General features: G+C 42.9%; 1 protein-coding gene across 1 annotated transcript in view; it reads right to left on the reverse strand.

Moving 5' to 3' along the window:
* Nucleotides 1-5,054: 5,054 nt before the first annotated feature.
* Nucleotides 5,055-17,805, reverse strand: part of LOC142766005 (uncharacterized) — a 77,134-nt gene continuing 64,383 nt past the window's right edge. The window contains exons 16-21 of the mRNA XM_075867816.1: nucleotides 17,512-17,689; nucleotides 14,467-14,591; nucleotides 9,705-9,822; nucleotides 8,586-8,759; nucleotides 7,423-7,530; nucleotides 5,055-5,254 (exon numbers count right to left, since the gene is read on the reverse strand). Of these exons, the coding sequence (XP_075723931.1) occupies nucleotides 5,111-5,254; nucleotides 7,423-7,530; nucleotides 8,586-8,759; nucleotides 9,705-9,822; nucleotides 14,467-14,591; nucleotides 17,512-17,689 (847 nt within the window). The 3' untranslated portion in view covers nucleotides 5,055-5,110. The remainder of the gene's footprint in view (nucleotides 5,255-7,422; nucleotides 7,531-8,585; nucleotides 8,760-9,704; nucleotides 9,823-14,466; nucleotides 14,592-17,511; nucleotides 17,690-17,805) is intronic.

Here is a 17,805-nt window from a genome sequence, read left to right on the forward strand (position 1 = left end):
AAATCAGGGGATGGTATTTTCAGCCTGATTTCGGATTGAATATATTCCCTTCGACTACCCGATTTCATACTCGTTTTTATGGCTGAATTTCTGGCAGTAGTGCTTGCCTTACACAAGTTAGATACAGCAATTACATCAGCTGTCATAATAACAGATTCCCTATCTTTCTGTGCGGCGCTTTCTGTTGGTGCTGATAATCAAGTAACAAAGGCGTTACATGCACTGGTACTTGCGCATTTGAGAAAATTACGATTAGTTTGGGTGCCTGGACATAAAGGTTTATTTTTAAATGAAATAGCCGATTCCATAGCTAAGTCGTCGGTCAGCGAACTGATTCTACCACACTTTCCATCATCGCTTATGTGACTGCTGCTCGATTCCGCAGACGTACGCTCATGAAAGTCTTTAACGGTTCAGCACTAACAAACTCTACAGAATATCACCAATTAATATATCCCAGGTGAAGAGACTTTTGCCGCACTCGTAAACAAGAAGTAGCTATCACAATGCTGCGCTGCCGGGTACTAAATCTAAATTTCTAATAGCACAGGTCTGTAAACACAGAACGCGCACTTTCGCCATTGTGCGCATTCTGTGATGAACTGGAAACAATACATCATTTCTTTTTGAACTGCAGGTGGTTTAACACATTAAGAAAAACCATTTTAGAAATACCTTTCCGTGGTATTGGTATGGACTTATCTGTGCCTGTCATTTTGTCTTTTGTAGCTTCTATTTCTGGTTTCTCTAATGCGACAGTATGCGCGGCCGTCCGGAAATATATTGATGAATCTAATTGGTTGACTAATTAACCAGTTCTATTATCCTAACATGTCCACATAATTATATACGTATAAAATCAACTTATTGCTCTATTCTAAGAATAAATTTGTTTATGTAAATATTTGTATGCACTACATTAAGCACCACACTTTACTAGGCTATCAGTAATCTTTCTGTTTTACCTCCATTATTTCAAATCTTAACAGTAATTTTTAAACCCATTCGATTCTTGGCCAATCCCCCATAGTGGGTATACGCCACTATCAATAGGTGAACAAGAACAACAACAAACGCATATAACGCGTTGCAGTTGTCTAGCAGGTGCCTCGCTTCTCTGCAGCCTCACGAGTAATAACACAGTGGGTACTACCATACTTCCCTAAAATATGATTAATTACGGCATTGGATATCTTGCTTGCCTGTACTTGTAATATTCCATCCCATGAGCGTTCACGGCAAACTCCATTATGTTGTTCCTCCAGTTTCGGCTGTAACTGTGCTGCGTGTTTCTCACAGGCGTACCATATCTTATTAATTTCGCTGTTTACACGTACTCCAAAAAGTTCAACTGGAAAGGAATTCCCCGTTTCAAGTTAAAAAACGAAACGTAACTTTGTCGTGAGAGATGCGCAAATTGGTTGGCGTGGTGTTTTTGAAAACATATCTTATAATAACAAAGGTACTAAAAGCTTGAACATTATTATTCCTGGCAATGACATTGAGGATAGTGGAAAACTTGTCCCTGAAAGGACCGTTTTATATTGTGTATTTTTACAGATGCACCGATTAAAACAAAACAGTAGACGCAACACTCACAATGCAATTAGCCGCCTCTTTTCAGTGGTACATATGCTGAAATTGGTAGTTTGCGACGCCTATACTGCTGTAGCACACTTTGAAAGAATTAATCACAATACAATTTTCTTCTTCAGACCAGCGATTGCCTCCTCCACACTTAATTCGTAGGCGCACCTATAAAGGTCAATCAGACTTAATGTATTCATAAGTCGCTTAGTTGCACGCCTAATAAAATCAACAAATAATCAAGCCAAGGAAGCTGTGGCATCAGCATTTCATTCACCTTCACTAAAATTTGACTCATCCATGCACTTCCAGCCATGCCACCCTCGTAGGTGACCACCTCGACGAAACTGGAAAGGAAACTCAGGGACGCCAACAATGAGTCCACCTGAACTGTTTTCGTCAAGCAGTAACAATCTGATACACCTTATCTGGGACACCTTAATGTTTTAAGATGACGACTAAGGTGCCTTGCGCCTGGAACAGAAACACGCAGCACGAGTTATGGAAATGAAACAACTACTTAAATTAAAACGTAGGTAGCATCTGAAGTCGTAAGTGCCGGCCGGCAGCCCAAATGAACGACGCAGTTGCGTAAGAACACAACCCGTCTGATCGACACTTGTTTGAAAAGCCAAACTTTTTGGCGTCCTTACTGCGGCGTTCATAGGCGCCGCCAACTAGCTTGAAAAATAACGTGAATACTGGAAACACGCGTAGAACACGTGATCACTTCCAGCCAATAAGGGCCCGGCGGGCCTTTTGAAAGTACGCGTTCGGGTTCCTCGCGGAGAATGGCAATCCAAGCCAAGTTTGAATCCAATAGATCCGACCGTTCACCAGCGTAGCGGAGCTCACAAAGCCAGTTTCGCCTCTACACGTTTTCCTAAGAAACTTCATTGTCCTAGGTATAAAGCTCAATACAACAAATGAAAAAGGAGAAGTTCTTGGTGGGAACAACACTTTAGAAGAGCTTGCGGCAGTGACGCTTCTTTGGCAGAAGGATCGGCTATCCCTGACGAAAGTGTGCACAGAAAAGCTCATTCGCTTCGGTCACTCTACCAGGTCTATCTCAACAAAATTCAACTTAATTATTTTATTCAAGTATAAGCGAGGTCACACTTTGGAAAGAGGACTATAGACGTTGGCACCTGAGTGCGTCATTATGCCTGTAACAACAACCGCCCACTCAGAGGCACTGGCAAAAAAAATTAAATTGGCCAAAAGTTTACATAAAAAACATGCAGAAAAATCGGGGGACCCTTGAAGAGTTGAAAGCGATAGTGATATTCTGTCTCTACTGCGTACCTCAAACACTTGGTGTATGAAACCTTTTCGAACTTGCTTGCACCACCTACGTGGCCTTAAAGGTGCAGGAGGGTCTTTCACAAGCAGAGGCATGGCTGTGTGGTATAACACCCGCTTTCCACGCAAAGACTCGTGTTCCCCCTCTAACCCATATATTTTAATAACTTTATTTGAATCATTCTTGATTTTTCGGTCACGCAAAGTATCTTTTTCACTCACAACTAACGACACCAATATCTACGCCGAAACTTTTGCATAGCTACCTGTTTAACGCTATCGCGGTAAAATAAGGGAGCGAGTACAAATTTGATCAACATAGAATAGCCGACGTATTATCATCGCCGCAAACACAAATCACTGAACACAAACAAAAAGCAATACTCATTGCAACACCAAATAGCTATAAAAAAGTATATGATTTATTATCACTCCATTTTTCCTCACTAGCAGTTCTTCCTTTTATACATTTGTTGTTCGACAGTTTTTAATATGGTAGTATAGCATTTGTCAACTATAGATTGTCTTGATCCTTTTATTGTTATTGATAACATGTTCCTTAGTAAACTTTGGAGGTCATCAATATTTTGAAATTTGTGAATATTTTTTCTGTTCAAATAATCTTTCAATAGTGTGTTAGTTTGATCACAGAGTGTTTGTGAACCCTACCTTCTCCTATCCCTATTATTTCTGTATTTAACACGTCGGAATGTATGAAGCAAATTTTTTTGCTAGTCGTGTAAGGTGAGTGAAAAGGTAGTGTTATTAGTGAGAGATGTGTCTCAAAACCCAGCAGCAATGTCTTAATTCATGTATGTTAACTATGTCCAGTTTGCTTAATTGTTATTGAACAAACTGGCCGGAGGACATTTCTACGACGACGAGGTAAAAACGACGCAACAATCTGCCACATTACGAAACCCCTCGGCAAGTTGTACCACCTAACGAGAAGACGAGCTAAGAGAACGACAGCTTTGAAAATACTTTGGCTAACGTAGTGAGGCAGTCTACCACAAGGCTGCCGAATCAAGTAAGGCAGCCGTCATGGTAATTTGCCGCATGCCATTGAAACTGTCGCGACTCTGCTTGAAACAACCTGTACCACAAAGGTGGCATCCGCGGCTACTGCTCTAGCCGATAGAAATAACGAAGTCTAAAACACCTCCACGGTAGTCCTTTGATTTGCTAGAGGTCTATAGATTGTGTGTACGTGGTAGACAACCGAATGTCACCTCGAGAATGTGCAGCGTCAATCTGTTACAAAAAACAAGTCATTAAAACCTTCGTAAAATGTATCGCTCGATAAGCTTGAACCAACACAAGATAGACACGATGCAAACCCAAAACGCATTACTGTGCCGCTGAGTGAAGCTCAAACTTTGGGTGTTGGTTGGTTGGTTAGTTCCTCAACACCTTGGCGCAGCCCACCCAGGGGGATAGGCCAAGAATGGGACGGTCCTTGCTTTTTAAATTATTTCTCTTCTTGAAAGGGAGGGTCGGATTAATTAGGTAATATAGGAAATAATTTCAAGTTGTTAGATTTTTAAAAAAGAACCTTAAAGAAACATAATAGGCACACAAAAAAGAAAAAAGAGTTCTATACCTAAAACCACTGAAGTTATCTATTTTTAGCATTCAATTCTTTTAGATTCTCGACGCTGACTATGGACGCGGGTCGGTGGCCTCGAAGTGCGCCTGCCAGTTGACTGAAACTCTGACGAGTGCCAGAGAGAAGACAAAAGATGCGATTATTCGATGCCACCCTCCAAAAGTGGTTTCATGAAAAGCAGCTGCCGCAAAATAAGACGCCACTAAGGTGCCTACATTTTTCCCTGTTCTTTCTTTAGTACCGACAACCATCGAGGAACCTTAGAAGAATCTCATTGGCTAACGCTCATTTTCGGCAATCATGGTCTTCTTAAGCCTTTGGCAGCACGTGGTGAAACGATTCCTCTGCTCACCGGAGGAGAAAGGCACATCTCATTCACTTAAGGATGCGTCGCTAATGTACTTGGACATAGTTAAACAGATAATTGTGCCAGACGCTGGCTGTGTGTGAGAGAAGGCCGAGAGAAGATGCCGTCTTTGGTGCTTAGGTAAAAGGGAAATATCTAGGGGCTATGAAGGCGGCGCTCACACGTCACTTACACAGCACCAAAATCACATTCTTCGTAAACCTTATATTGATACGTGCCATTACGGGCACTTCCGTGGTTAAGGTTTATGATTTGCTGGCCAGGTGGTCCCGCAGCTTCCGCTCTCTGTCCAAGTTCGAAAGGCACGTTCCGGGAGTCATAGAGAAGTGCGTGTTGTACAAGAGCCAGGCGATCTTTGGTGGCAATTTTAGGCTCAACACAGCGTCTACCTGTCACAAGAAGTCGCAACAGAAGCAGTCAACATGTAATCAATCATTTTTATGTTAGTAAGGTTTAGGTAAGTAACGCTTCGTTTATTCAAACCTACATTTGATACGAAATTGCCGTGTAAGTCTGAGTAATTGCCTGACTATAAAAGTGGAGCCACATCGGGAGCAAAGCAAAACGAACACATCAGTGTACAATATAAGCGGAGAGTTCAACAGTACATATTATTCTACAAGGGTTCCAGTGTCAGAAATAATGGTGAGTAGATAACGCGAAAATGTAAACACATCTCGCTATAATGCAAGCATAATACAAAAATGTGTACTTTAAATAAAATAAACAGTAAACATATCCTTGCTGAAAGTAGAATGAATAAATATATAAACAGAGCTCTCTTTATATACTATATAGAGTGATCGCGATCACTCGAAGTATTACTGGAGTAAAATAGCGTCATATATTATACTACCACCACTACACTCTACTGCAGGGAACGTCTGTCGTGAAATGAACTACCTTGACAATGAGTCAACACAAAAGCATATATATTGTAATGGAATTGCTGGCTGTCAATGTCACCCCAAAATTATTCTGGGATGCTGCGAACAGTGCTAAGACCTGGAAATTTCGGTCACCAGTTGTTTTATATAAGGTCCCCATAGTTCCCGGGTATCGAGCATTTTCGTCTTCATCGCAAATACTGTAGGGATCGAAAGGAGTGTAAATAACAGGGACCCTGAAAGCAAGGCGACAGCGTGCGTCCTCTTCCCCTTTATTCATTGGGACTTACCCACTATTGTTGCCTTGTGCTACCGTTTGGATACTGTGCCATCTTGTATCGCATCGTTGGACCCTATTTTAGCATTTGGCAATGGGTCCAAACAGTTTTTTGATCTATCATGTTGGAATTGGAAATAAAGTGAATTGAAATGAAGAATGAATTAACGAACGATTCTTTCTTGAGTTACATGCCCAGACGCTGCCTGGACTGCGAGCCTTGTTCAGGCTGTCACCTGTGTAGACTATTTTCCGCAAGGCAAATGGGCGCCACCATTTTGGGCTCTTAAGCCCATGTTTTCGTGTTTTTGCACTTCGCGACGGGAATTAATAAGCCCATGAAACATCATATGAACGAACCCAACTGTTTCTGTGCGTATGCGCCTATTCTAACAATGTTCGTTGAGATGTTCAACATACAAAACACTTAGGATAACAAGCCACTATGGCGGCCCACACACACATTCATAAAATAGTCTATATCTGAGCCCTCGCTGCTATCAGGCTTGGCCTAATAAATAAGACAATACTGACACCAGTTTAATTTCAAACTTCCTTAGTACGAAAGTATACAAACTACTAAAAAATGCGCTTGTTCTAAGGCTGCTTTTCTGTCGCCATATTGCCTTTTCGGAAGTATATATTCTGTTCAGCAAATGCAGCCTTTGTCCAAATCTCGAGAGCAGTCTTTTCAAAGGTCATTACCGCTTTTGTCACAATTGGACGCATAACATGGTCTGGTCATTTCATCCTTGAAGCGATGACTTAAGTATCCTGATTTAGCAGCGTCCATTTTTTAAATAGAGAATTTCATGCGTGGAGTGAAATACAGCAGTTGCAGGGATCCAGTGTTAGCGAATTTCCTCATATATGTGATATTATTGGCAGAAAGCATATTTATACCCATTTATTTAATTTATCGAGAGCATGTTTAAGATGACTGTGACACTTCCTGTAATTTCTCAAAGTTTATGTGCCACATCCGCAGCTGCCATGTCACCGGTAACTATTGCATTAAAGCCACTACTGTGCAAAAAGGTGGTTTGCGTTGCGAAAAAATTATCACAATCTTTTGTGGAATACTTGAAACTCTTCTAAATGCGAATATAGCGTTTAAAAAGCAGAATCTTTTTTGCAACACAATAATTTTCCGGTGTCATTCTAAACAGCTGGAATTATTAGTGAACATTCAGATAACCAATTTTTTTCGAATTTGCTCTTTCATCTTCTTAGCTGCATGCATACATTTCAGTTTTCGAAAAATATCTCAAAAAACAAAGTCACCATATTACTAACTTAGTAATCTTCATCTTGAAATATCTAAATTAAGCAGCATAAAAAAAGATCCATCAGCGCATGATCAAAAAACGTCTGCATATGTTCGCAAACTCACCTTCTTTTTTATGGTATCCCAGCTGTCGTAGAAAAAGACATAGTTAGAGACGACTCCCGATTCAACGACGTTGTTAAGAGTTTTCAGTCTCACGTGTGGATCACAGACCTGCGTGTACAGGTATAGGGATATCTAATCACCGACTCTGTGGCATTAGCCAACGCCAATTTAGGCAGTGACGATGCGTTTAACGCCAATCCGGAAACACGCAACTTTTTTGGCGTTCTATGCAACATCGTTCAAGCGAAAAAAACGCATAGGGCTGCGTAAAATTCAGCGTGTCAAAACATGATGATAACAAGAAACAAAGTGCCTACGCTGTCTAAGGAGGAGCCCATGATGAGCTTCTATTCGACATTTATGTCCACGTTGTTGGCAATAATTAGTCTTGCTTCTTGTCAATCAAACTCTACAATAATATATGAAATGAACGGACATCGCCTACTCGATTTCAGCACTAAGCTTCGAAAAAAAATCGTAAAGAATTTAGCATTGAAAAAAAAAGAACGACGTAGTCCAATGCGAAATTCAACACGGTGCGGCGTCGAAAAATGTTATTGTCTGTCGGCAGAAGTTTTATTTTTCAGAAGTGGGTGTTAATTTTCGGTGTGGCATCTCGATACGAGCGGGCTCACGATGGCGGTTTTTTTTTGTGGAAGTTGCTTGGCACTACAAAATTTCGCTGGCCTATTTCAGCGTAGCCGATAGATAGCGTCATTATCAATCTTCACCGCACGACAACTACTACGCTGCCATTTATACAGCGTGGCTGCACTGTACTGAGAACATAACAGACAGTTTCGAAACATGCAAATTCTGATATTCATTTTACGTATGGCAAGGTTTCCACGGCATAGTATTGGTACACTTGCTCCCTGTTTCCGTAAACTACACGGGCACAGCTGAACACTTTCAATTTCACGAAAGTGCCTCCTCCTAAAGCAGGCCTGGTCCTGCTCACACGCTGCGTGAAAGCCTCGAAAAGGGGCTCAACTAAACCGGACCAGTTTACACTGCTGCGTTCTATATCATAGCGATATATGACTGAGCATACGTCATGCGAACTGGTCAAACTATAACATATGTGGGGATCGCTTTACTATTACAGCGCTTTCATATGCCATCAGCGGCTCGACCGGGTCAAGCAGGCTCTTTACACTTACCTGCTCATATCCGACTTGCGTGTACTGATCGCACGGAGCAAATAGAGCATCCTCTATTGCAGTATCATTATGCGTCAGCTGGTACAGATTGACCCCCATCTCGAACGAAAGGCCCACGTACAGACTGCTTCTCGGGTAATGCTGCGAGTCGAGGAGCAGCTTGGAATGCCTCTCCTGCGAAGGCGATAATGTCCAAGCTGACAGTACCCTTCGAACTGGAACCCGCGTTGGCGGCACAACTCGTTAGAATATGTGTAAGGAAGGTACTCGCACAAAAGAAGAATAATTGGAGATCGCCTGGGAACCGTATTATCCACGAATATCAAGAGATATTCGAGTGCCAGGATTGTTGTTCCCAGATATTTTTTTTCACTAAGAACATATTGCTACCAATAAGAATATATTGCTACCATTAATGAACGAGCCCCTGTGGCTCATGCTCGTTTTGGGGCCACGAAGAAGAAGAGAACATTTGCGTTGCTCTTGTTCAGGTCTACTCAGCACTTCCATCAGTAATGCCACGAGCAAAACAAGACCTATAGCTAGGAGTTCACCTGAACCAGAACAACCAAAATGTTTTCTTCTTCGCTGCCCCAAAACGAGTATGAGCCACATCGGCTCGTTCATCAATGGCGGCAGTATGGAAACATGGTGAGCCCAGCCTACTTTCTCCTCAATAAAACTAGAAACATAAAAGCTTATAAAAAGTCAGAGCTACAAAAGTCTTCAAGCACAAATATAGCGACAATCATAGCCAGAGGCCGAAAAACGCGGCCTCTTCGATCTACCGTTTGAGGCGTTGCGTGTTTCATCACATAGACCATTGTGCGCTTGATGGGAAACCATTGCCACTTGTCTACTTTCGCCTACCAGTGTGCGTTTGCTCGTCTTCACTCAAAAAATAAAAACAAAAAAAGTCATGAATACCTTATCCTGAAAGTGCACAGTGCGATCTTCAAAGTGCGCTAGATAGTGCGTGTGCCGTAGGTACTATTTATTCTTGGCAATAATTCGCCAAATAAACAGGCGTAATACGAATCTGTAGGACAGATTATATGCTAAAAGTATGATTTTTTGTGGTTATTCATCGGCGGAGAGGCAAATTTTGCGGGTACTCACGATAGAGGAGAAGTTCGTGTTTGTAGTGTTCCAGACGCTCGTCGGTGCAGCGTAGCGGACCTTGTCTCCTATCTGACCCTCTTCACTGGTAACCGCGATCAGGATATCCACGTCGTAGCTGTTTGTCATTGCGATGGTAGGAAAGCAGAAAGAAATAACAGCATATTTGTCAACCTAAAAGGGCTATCGGAAGGAACGCTTGAGTTTGTTTGTTTGTTTGTTTGTTTGTTTGTTTGTTTGTTTGTGTTCGTGTGCGTGCGTGCGCGCGTGCGGGCGCGCGCGTGTGTGTGTGTGTGAGAGAGAGAGAGAGAGCGTGTTTGACAGATTACGAGATGAACAAAGAACGCCGCTATTGGCACATCGAAAACATGCACTGAGCACACTGAGCATCTTCTAACTACAATACAGAAAAGTAAGATCTGAATAACCAATGAATAATGACGATTCGTCATGCTCCTGATTTAAACACATTCCGTTCTTTCCAGCTTTGTAACAGAAATGAGAAGAAAAAAATACAAAACCGGAATCAAACTTTGTTGTCTCATAAGTTTATTGTTTACTGGAATGCTGTTTTATTTAAGAGGAGTTATGCTTAATGCACCTCAATTTTAGGACGGTTCTCTGCCCAAGGTAATTATAAAATTTTGCATGATGTACTTTAGTGTACCCTAAGAAAAAACAAAATCAAACTTTTCCGTAATAAGTTGATTGTTTACCGGTACACTGAGAGCTATGCGTACTGCTCCTAATTCATTGTAGGCTCTTTGTCTGGGGTAGTCAAAACGTTTTAGATATGTTGTTGAAATACCAGTACGCCACATTTGCCTTCTTATAAGTACACTTAATCTGCTACACCTGTAAATTGCTGCTTCTTGCACGTTTCCTAATTACGTGTACAGTAGTATTTATGCTTTAGGCGGCACTCAATTCATTGTCAAACGTCACAGAGCAATCACCGCTTTTCTACCCTGGAAGATTTCGCCGTTTGCTGCTACTTTTTCTGAAATAAATGAGAAGATCAGGCGCTGTAAGAAGGCATGGCACAGCGTTGACTTGAAGTTTCGTACATGATGATCAATTAATGAAAGAATAAGGGGTCCTACGTACAGACAGCGTTTCATTACATCTATTTCCGGATGGCATAAGTAACATGCGGAAAAACCTCGGCGTAGGATGCCTCTAACTGTCCTGCGAACAGCAGTAAGTTCAAGGGAATCAACAGGTCATCGCTAACATAAAAAAGCGAACTTAAATCAATAAGCTCAAATTGAATCATGCCGAATTTCTTATTATTCTTTGATTGAATTCAAATCGCTGCTGAAGAACACTGTTTAAAAAAATTCGCTGTCTAAATAATTCTTTTTTTTTTGGTAAGACAAACAGTTGTACACTGTCGTTTTTTATGAAAGAGAACACGCGAACGCGTGGCCTGCGCTCTGCAGTGGCTGCCTACAGCACAATATACCGACAGCAAAAGAAAACACGTTCCTTTTCAGCGTCATCTGTTGGCAAAAAAATAACAGCATATCCACGGAGAGAATGATGGATAGTGGGGCGAAGCATCCGTCCGTTTGTTCGTTCTTGCTTCCGTCCATCTATGCGTGCGTCTGTGTGGCCGCCTGTGCGTCCATCCACCCGTCCATGCGTGCGTCTGTTCATGCGCCCGCACGTTCATCTGTGCGTCCGTCACTGCTTTCTTCCATGCATCCACGCCTGCGCTCGTCCATGCGTCCATTCGTCCGTGCAGACATCCGTGCGTCCATCCTCCATCTGTCTCTGTGTCCATTCGTCCACCTAGTCAACACTCTAAGTACAACAATTTTGCATCTTTTCATCATATATTCCTCATATAGAAGCACCGCCATCCAGCGGACATTCCAAGGACTCAACGAGAGGAGGCACACGCACACTTTCTCACGGCTTGCGCTTCGTGTCTACTTCCCACCTTTAACCACCTCAAGTTAATGGTATATACTTGTTCACTGTATTCATGGCACTGTGGCCCGACACTCGTTAAACCTTTCTGAAACCTAGCAGGTTACGCCTAGCGAGTATAACGTTGCAAACCTTTCGTGTCTTCTATGCGTTGTTGAACAATAAAAAATTCGCAGCGTGTGCGTTAACTAAAAGCCGGATTCTCCTGTCTCTCATTCCATCTCAGCAGCCATTGGCATGTACATTGAGCACTATCATTTATTGTTCAACAACGCACAGAAGCAATCTCTCACCGGCACCACCTTGGAGGTCAAAATTTATACTTGTTACACACTACTACTACGGCCACGAGGGACGAACGGGTGCCGCCAAAAGTAGTTTTTTCAAGTGATTTTGTTACACCAGATGGTTGTACTCATCTGAAATGTTGTTACCAGTTTGCAATAAACTTCTCTGTTTCGCCCCTAAACATAATTATAGTGAGTGATGGCGGGTAGACAAGCGCTGCGAGATTGCACTTGCTCTCTGCTCACGCCTAGCGTAGTCCACTGCCAACGTATCAAATATCAAACGCTGTGCTCGGCTACGGCGCAAGCAGCAGTAATCGCCCGATATCACTCACCACGCGCGGAGGAAGGGAACGTAATCTAGCAGCGCTTGTCTACTGGCCATGACTCGTTACATTGCTTGGCAATAGAGGACGCCAAAAGCGAACGTGCTTTCTTCACTTGTCGGTTGATGGTGCTGTAGGCAGCCTCCGCAGAGTGCCGGCCACGCGTTCGCGTGTTCCCTTTCATAAAGGACGACCATATATAGACATGGAAGGCAAAAAAAAGAAAGAGCATGGTTGCGACTCTAAACCTGGGTGAACTTCCAAGCTCAATTAAACTTCAAAGAAAAGTCTTACCGGATTTAAAGCTAGAACTAGATATAACCAAGCTTAAATTACAAAGTTTTCCATCAAACGCAGAAAATGTCATTCCCCGGTAAATATCCGTGGGATTTTATGGTCTCATCAGTAAGCATTAGTGAAAAAATGTGGTCAGCAAACCTACCTAAACGAAGTGCTTTCTTGAAACAGCCTCGAAAGTGAATTCTGCTTAATTTAAAGAGAGACCGGTTTTTCTCCGAGTCAACGCTGTAACGTTGTCGCATTAAAAACGTCTGGGCATCCTTGCCACTGTAGTGCTTTTACTTTGACCATGCTGCACGCCGTATACATGAAGAGAACACCGGACTGCAGATCAATAGCGTTCGTACGCACCACATAATGCTAGAGGCTACGGTGACCTCACTACCCTGATGGTCTGTTTGCAACTTTCTCGATCCATCTACTCGCAAAAGCATCCGTTGGTTTCTCCGCATCCTGGCATATCGGCTGACTGTCAGGGCTTTACATGACTGACCTGCATTCACCTGACCTGCATTTCCGAAGCAGGCCGATTTCGATCCTTGCTTGCGGAATGGGCCCTGACGCCGCGTTCGCTTTTCGAGGTCGGTAAGTTACAATTGTACGGCGATTTTCGTTGAGAGGGCGGGATCACTCATAAACGCGTTTGCCAGAGTGTGTCAGCATATTTTGGGGCTCAACCGGAGTATATGTACTCGTTCAGACCACCCTCGCTCTACCACCGCCACTCAGTGGCAGAGCGAGCTAGAGCACTTTCACGCCGCCAAGAGTAGAGGAGATCAACCAAGTGAACTGCTCTCGCCTAAAAAGCGTAGTAGGCACGGAACGAGAGGGACGACTTGAAACGCCACATTCATTTCACTTTTCTTAAGTTTTTGTGCGGAGGCAATGCGGAGTGCGGAGTGCGGAGGCAATGGTAGCAACCAGGTGTAGTTCGACGCCGCTGAGGCTGGCCGTATATGCGCCATTTGTACGGTAGCGAGGATGACGGCTAGGAATAGTACGCCGATGCTTAAGCTGTATGCGTCATTCGACAATTGTACTACATATCTGTGCATTAAAATAATGGCTAACATCTGACTGGCCAATTATATGCGTACTTTTCTGCTGTCCTGCAAAGAATGCCGGGGCTTTGAAAGTTTTCATCCCATGGTATATTTCACTCATCACCCCTCCCCCCCCCCATCTGCTTTCCCAAAGCATGCCGCGTTGTAGTGGCACATTGAGTGGTCATGCTCTCAGTGACCTGCCAGCCACCCCTCCGTGTACTACAAACTCCTGTTCCCTCAATAAAATTTGTCACTGAAAAAAAGAAACAAGTGACTGCTTGGGTAAATCTGCACTACTTTCATGGCAGCAGGTACACAGAAGTGTGCAGTGTTTGAATAAGCATATATGGTACGTGTTAATTGTAACAAGACGAAAGGGGAGGTCATTGAAGTTTGTACTAATTTAACGGCTGCAGTAGGCGTGTGTGGAAGCGCTCAGCTAATAAGAAATAGCATTGGTCGATAGCGCTCGGCCAAAAAGTATTAAATCTCATGAATAAAGCAAGCTAGCGTCGGTAGCTAGGGCTTCCCTGCGCCTGCTTCCTGATGTCTTAAGTATATCAGCGTAAATAAATCACTACAGGCGGGTTAGATGTGGTGTGATTTGTATGGAATTGTTCTTGTCTGGTCCGGTGCTTCATAGCTTTAAACAATGACGGTTGATTAAAGTTCTGCATTTAGAAGGACAAAAAAAGTTTCCGTCTTGATTCTACGGAATGAACAATTTCATTAACAAAACGACTTGCGAAGGGCGGTAATTTCGTTATTGGGACTTTTGACTGTACACTGAAAAACTATAGCACATCGTTTTGCGGGACGTAATTCTGCAAATCGAACACCTCTAAACAAACGTGCGTGATGTCCTCACTTTCCAATTTCCTGGAAGTACCGCCGATAATACTTTGTCCAGTCAGAAGAGACGTTGACTTGGAATGCGCCAAAGGCCAGGACAATCACACTGTTCGGGTCGCCTCTCTGCAGCGATCTCATTTTCTGCACATGTAAAAAAAGACGCACGGCGCACGAGTCATTTCCATGTCCAGCTCTGGCTTGGACGTTGCGACGAAAGCAGTAAGTTATGCGACATCATAAACTGTGAATGTCAATGCCACCTAACCAAATCACAAGAAAGAGAGGGCAAGAGACGTTTATGCCAAAGTATATGGATGCTTTAACTGTTGAACTGTAATTGGGAAAGGATTGCGGAGGAAGAAAAATCAACTTGCCGTAGGTAGCAACCGAAGCTTTATAGATTTGACTACTTTGTTTCCTAATAAAAATAGCTCATTTTTTAGTTCGTGGCAGTGTGGATTGTGGTAAATGAACTGACGCAGCAGTACACAAGTATACATACTTGAAATCCTAACGACATTATTTTTTACGGGTGGCAAATCTTGTAATTATAGCATTACTGTAATAAAATGATTCATTTCACTAGATCTGTTGAGCTATAGTTTGCAGTACTGTGCACAGTGCAGTAACACTTTAGTCTCTGCTGCACACTCGATGTTGCTGTCCTTGCACCGATTTACTTCTTCTTCATTCCACTGCCATAATGCAAGCACCTCAATGTTCGTGGTGTTTTGTGCATAAGAGACAAAGTGCCTTATTCTGAGTTGAATTTGAGTTTCATAATCCACTGTGGTAGAAAGGCTGCTGATACGTAAATCATTCAATTACCCTGCTTCTCTGTTTTCATTTGAAGAACTTTAAATGGCTTCATATATGAGCTGGTGCAAGTTGCACGTCTCGTTTATTTGAAAAGGAAATTCTTTCAAGAAGTTGTTTTTTTACGGTGGCACCACTATACTACAAATTTTAGCTCCTATTTACTCGCGCTGAGCAAGTAATCAACAATTGAAAAACACCCGAAGGAATTCGGAGGCCTTTCAGTATACGCCGTGTTCAGTTTAAAAGAACAGCGTACCACGATTCGTGAATTAGAACTGTAATGAAACTTCGTGAAAGATTTCAAAACTAGGCATCATTCGATTTGCTTGTTCCGCTGTACAAGTTTTTAGACGCGAAGTTTTATAGGTCTTGAAGTTTTGAATACCATAACAAGGATATGAATAATAAAGACACTGTATTAAATGGCTCCGGAAGTCATGGCTATCTATGATTATGTAATGTACACTTGAATACACGCCTACACGCCTGTAGCATTTTGCTTTCATCGAAACAAGACCGCTACGACTGGGATCGACCTCACGACCATCCTGTCTGCAGCCTAGTGCCGTAATCGCTAATCCACCGCAATGGACTCGGACAAAACAGCGTATAAAGGCTCGTTCTGGCAGTGAGTGTGTTTTTAGGGGCGAAGCTCCTTAGGGCGTGGGCTGTGCGTCCCCTGTAGCCTGTATGTAGCCACCTCTAGTTTAGTTCTTGCAGTGTTCACTAGATGGCGGTACCGTCCCCTGTATGTAGCCACCTCTAGTTTAGTTCTTGCAGTGTTCACTAGATGGCGGTACCGTCTCCTGTATGTAGCCACCTCTCGTTTAGTTCTTGTCATCATCATCATCATCATCAGCCTGACTACGTCCACTGCAGGACAAAGGCCTCTCCCATGTTCCGCCAGTTAACCCGGTCCTGTGCTTGCTGCTTCCAATTTATACCCGCAAACTTCTTAATCTCATCTGCCCACCTAACCTTCTGTCTCCCCCTAACCCGCTTCCCTTCTCTGGGAATCCAGTCAGTTACCCTTAATGACCAGCGGTTATCCTGTCTACGCGCTACATGCCCTGCCCATGTCCATTTCTTCTTCTTGATTTCAGCTATGATATCCTTAACCCCCGTTTGTTCCCTAATCCACTCTGCTCTCTTCTTGTCTCTTAAGGTTACACCTACCATTTTTCTTTCCATTGCTCGCTGCGTCGTCCTCAATTTAAGCTGAACCCTCTTTGTAAGTCTCCAGGTTTCTGCTCCGTAGCTAAGTACCGGCAAGATACAGCTGTTATATACCTTCCTCTTGAGGGATAGTGGCAATCTACCTGTCATAATTTGAGAGTGCTTGCCGAATGTGCTCCACCCCATTCTTATTCTTCTAGTTACTTCAATCTCGTGGTTCGGCTGTGCGGTTATTACCTGCCCTAAGTAGACATAGTCTTTTACAACTTCAAGTGCGCTATTACCTATCTCGAAGCGCTGCTCTTTGCCGAGGTTGTTGTACATTACTTTCGTTTTCTTTAGTTCTTGTAGTGTTTACTAGATGGTAGTACTTGTAGCTGATGATGAAAAGATGCAAGATGTTATAAACTAGAAAGCGGTACTTGTAGTTGATGAAAGACGCGAGATCTTATAAAATAGGAATGATGTCACATATGGCGCGTGTCATTGGTTGAAGGCAATTGTTCGATTTAGTGCGGCGACGTACGCTAGGGGGAGCGATGTAATAAAATCGAGTGGGCAAAATGTACAGAGGATTCATGATTTACCAGGTTTACCTCCGGAGCTTCGCCCACTCATCATCATTCACTTCGTGGATATGGCGGAATTTTTTTTATCATTCATTACCCTGTTTAAAGAGGTGAATTGATAAATTCGCTGGTGGAAATGTATGTAGTTTGCTCTACATATAGTAAATTAGAGATCGTTGGCAGAGGCGTTCAGCCTGCAGTAGACCTAGGATAGGCGAAGGATTATTATGAAAATAATAATGACGACACTTTAAGGTATTTCTTCTTTGAAAACTCAAGAATATGCTTTTGATGAAATAAGAATAATATATTGCCACTTGCTACATTAAGATAGATTTTACCATGGCCAATTAGGCACAAGTATTGTTAATTACCACTAGTGATTTGGTACACTGCACACACAGGAAAATAAATATCAGAAACCTGGCAAAAACAGCGGAAACAAGTAAGAAACGATTGTCCTTGTGCGTGTCGAGAGGCATGACTATACTTCTCACCGAAAACGTGCTGGGCAGAACCGCCACGAGATAGCTCATAAGACCTGGCATTGTGATGCAATTGAGGATGCCGTAGTGTTTGATGTTGCTCTTGTTGTACAGTTCGAGCAGTTCAGTGCGGGCCTCCTCCAAGGCAGTAGGCAGTAAGGCTGCCCCAGTTTTTTCGTTGATGCCGTACCTGGGCACAAAGAGGTTCCACTTGGATTTCCACTTTATATGCATATGAAAACTTGCGAACTCTAAATCGACTTACTGTGGCTTATCACCATACAGAGTGCAGCTCATTGTGCTCCA

The sequence above is a fragment of the Rhipicephalus microplus genome, chromosome 6 (genome assembly GCF_043290135.1).
Source record: "Rhipicephalus microplus isolate Deutch F79 chromosome 6, USDA_Rmic, whole genome shotgun sequence".
NCBI lineage: Eukaryota > Metazoa > Arthropoda > Arachnida > Ixodida > Ixodidae > Rhipicephalus > Rhipicephalus microplus.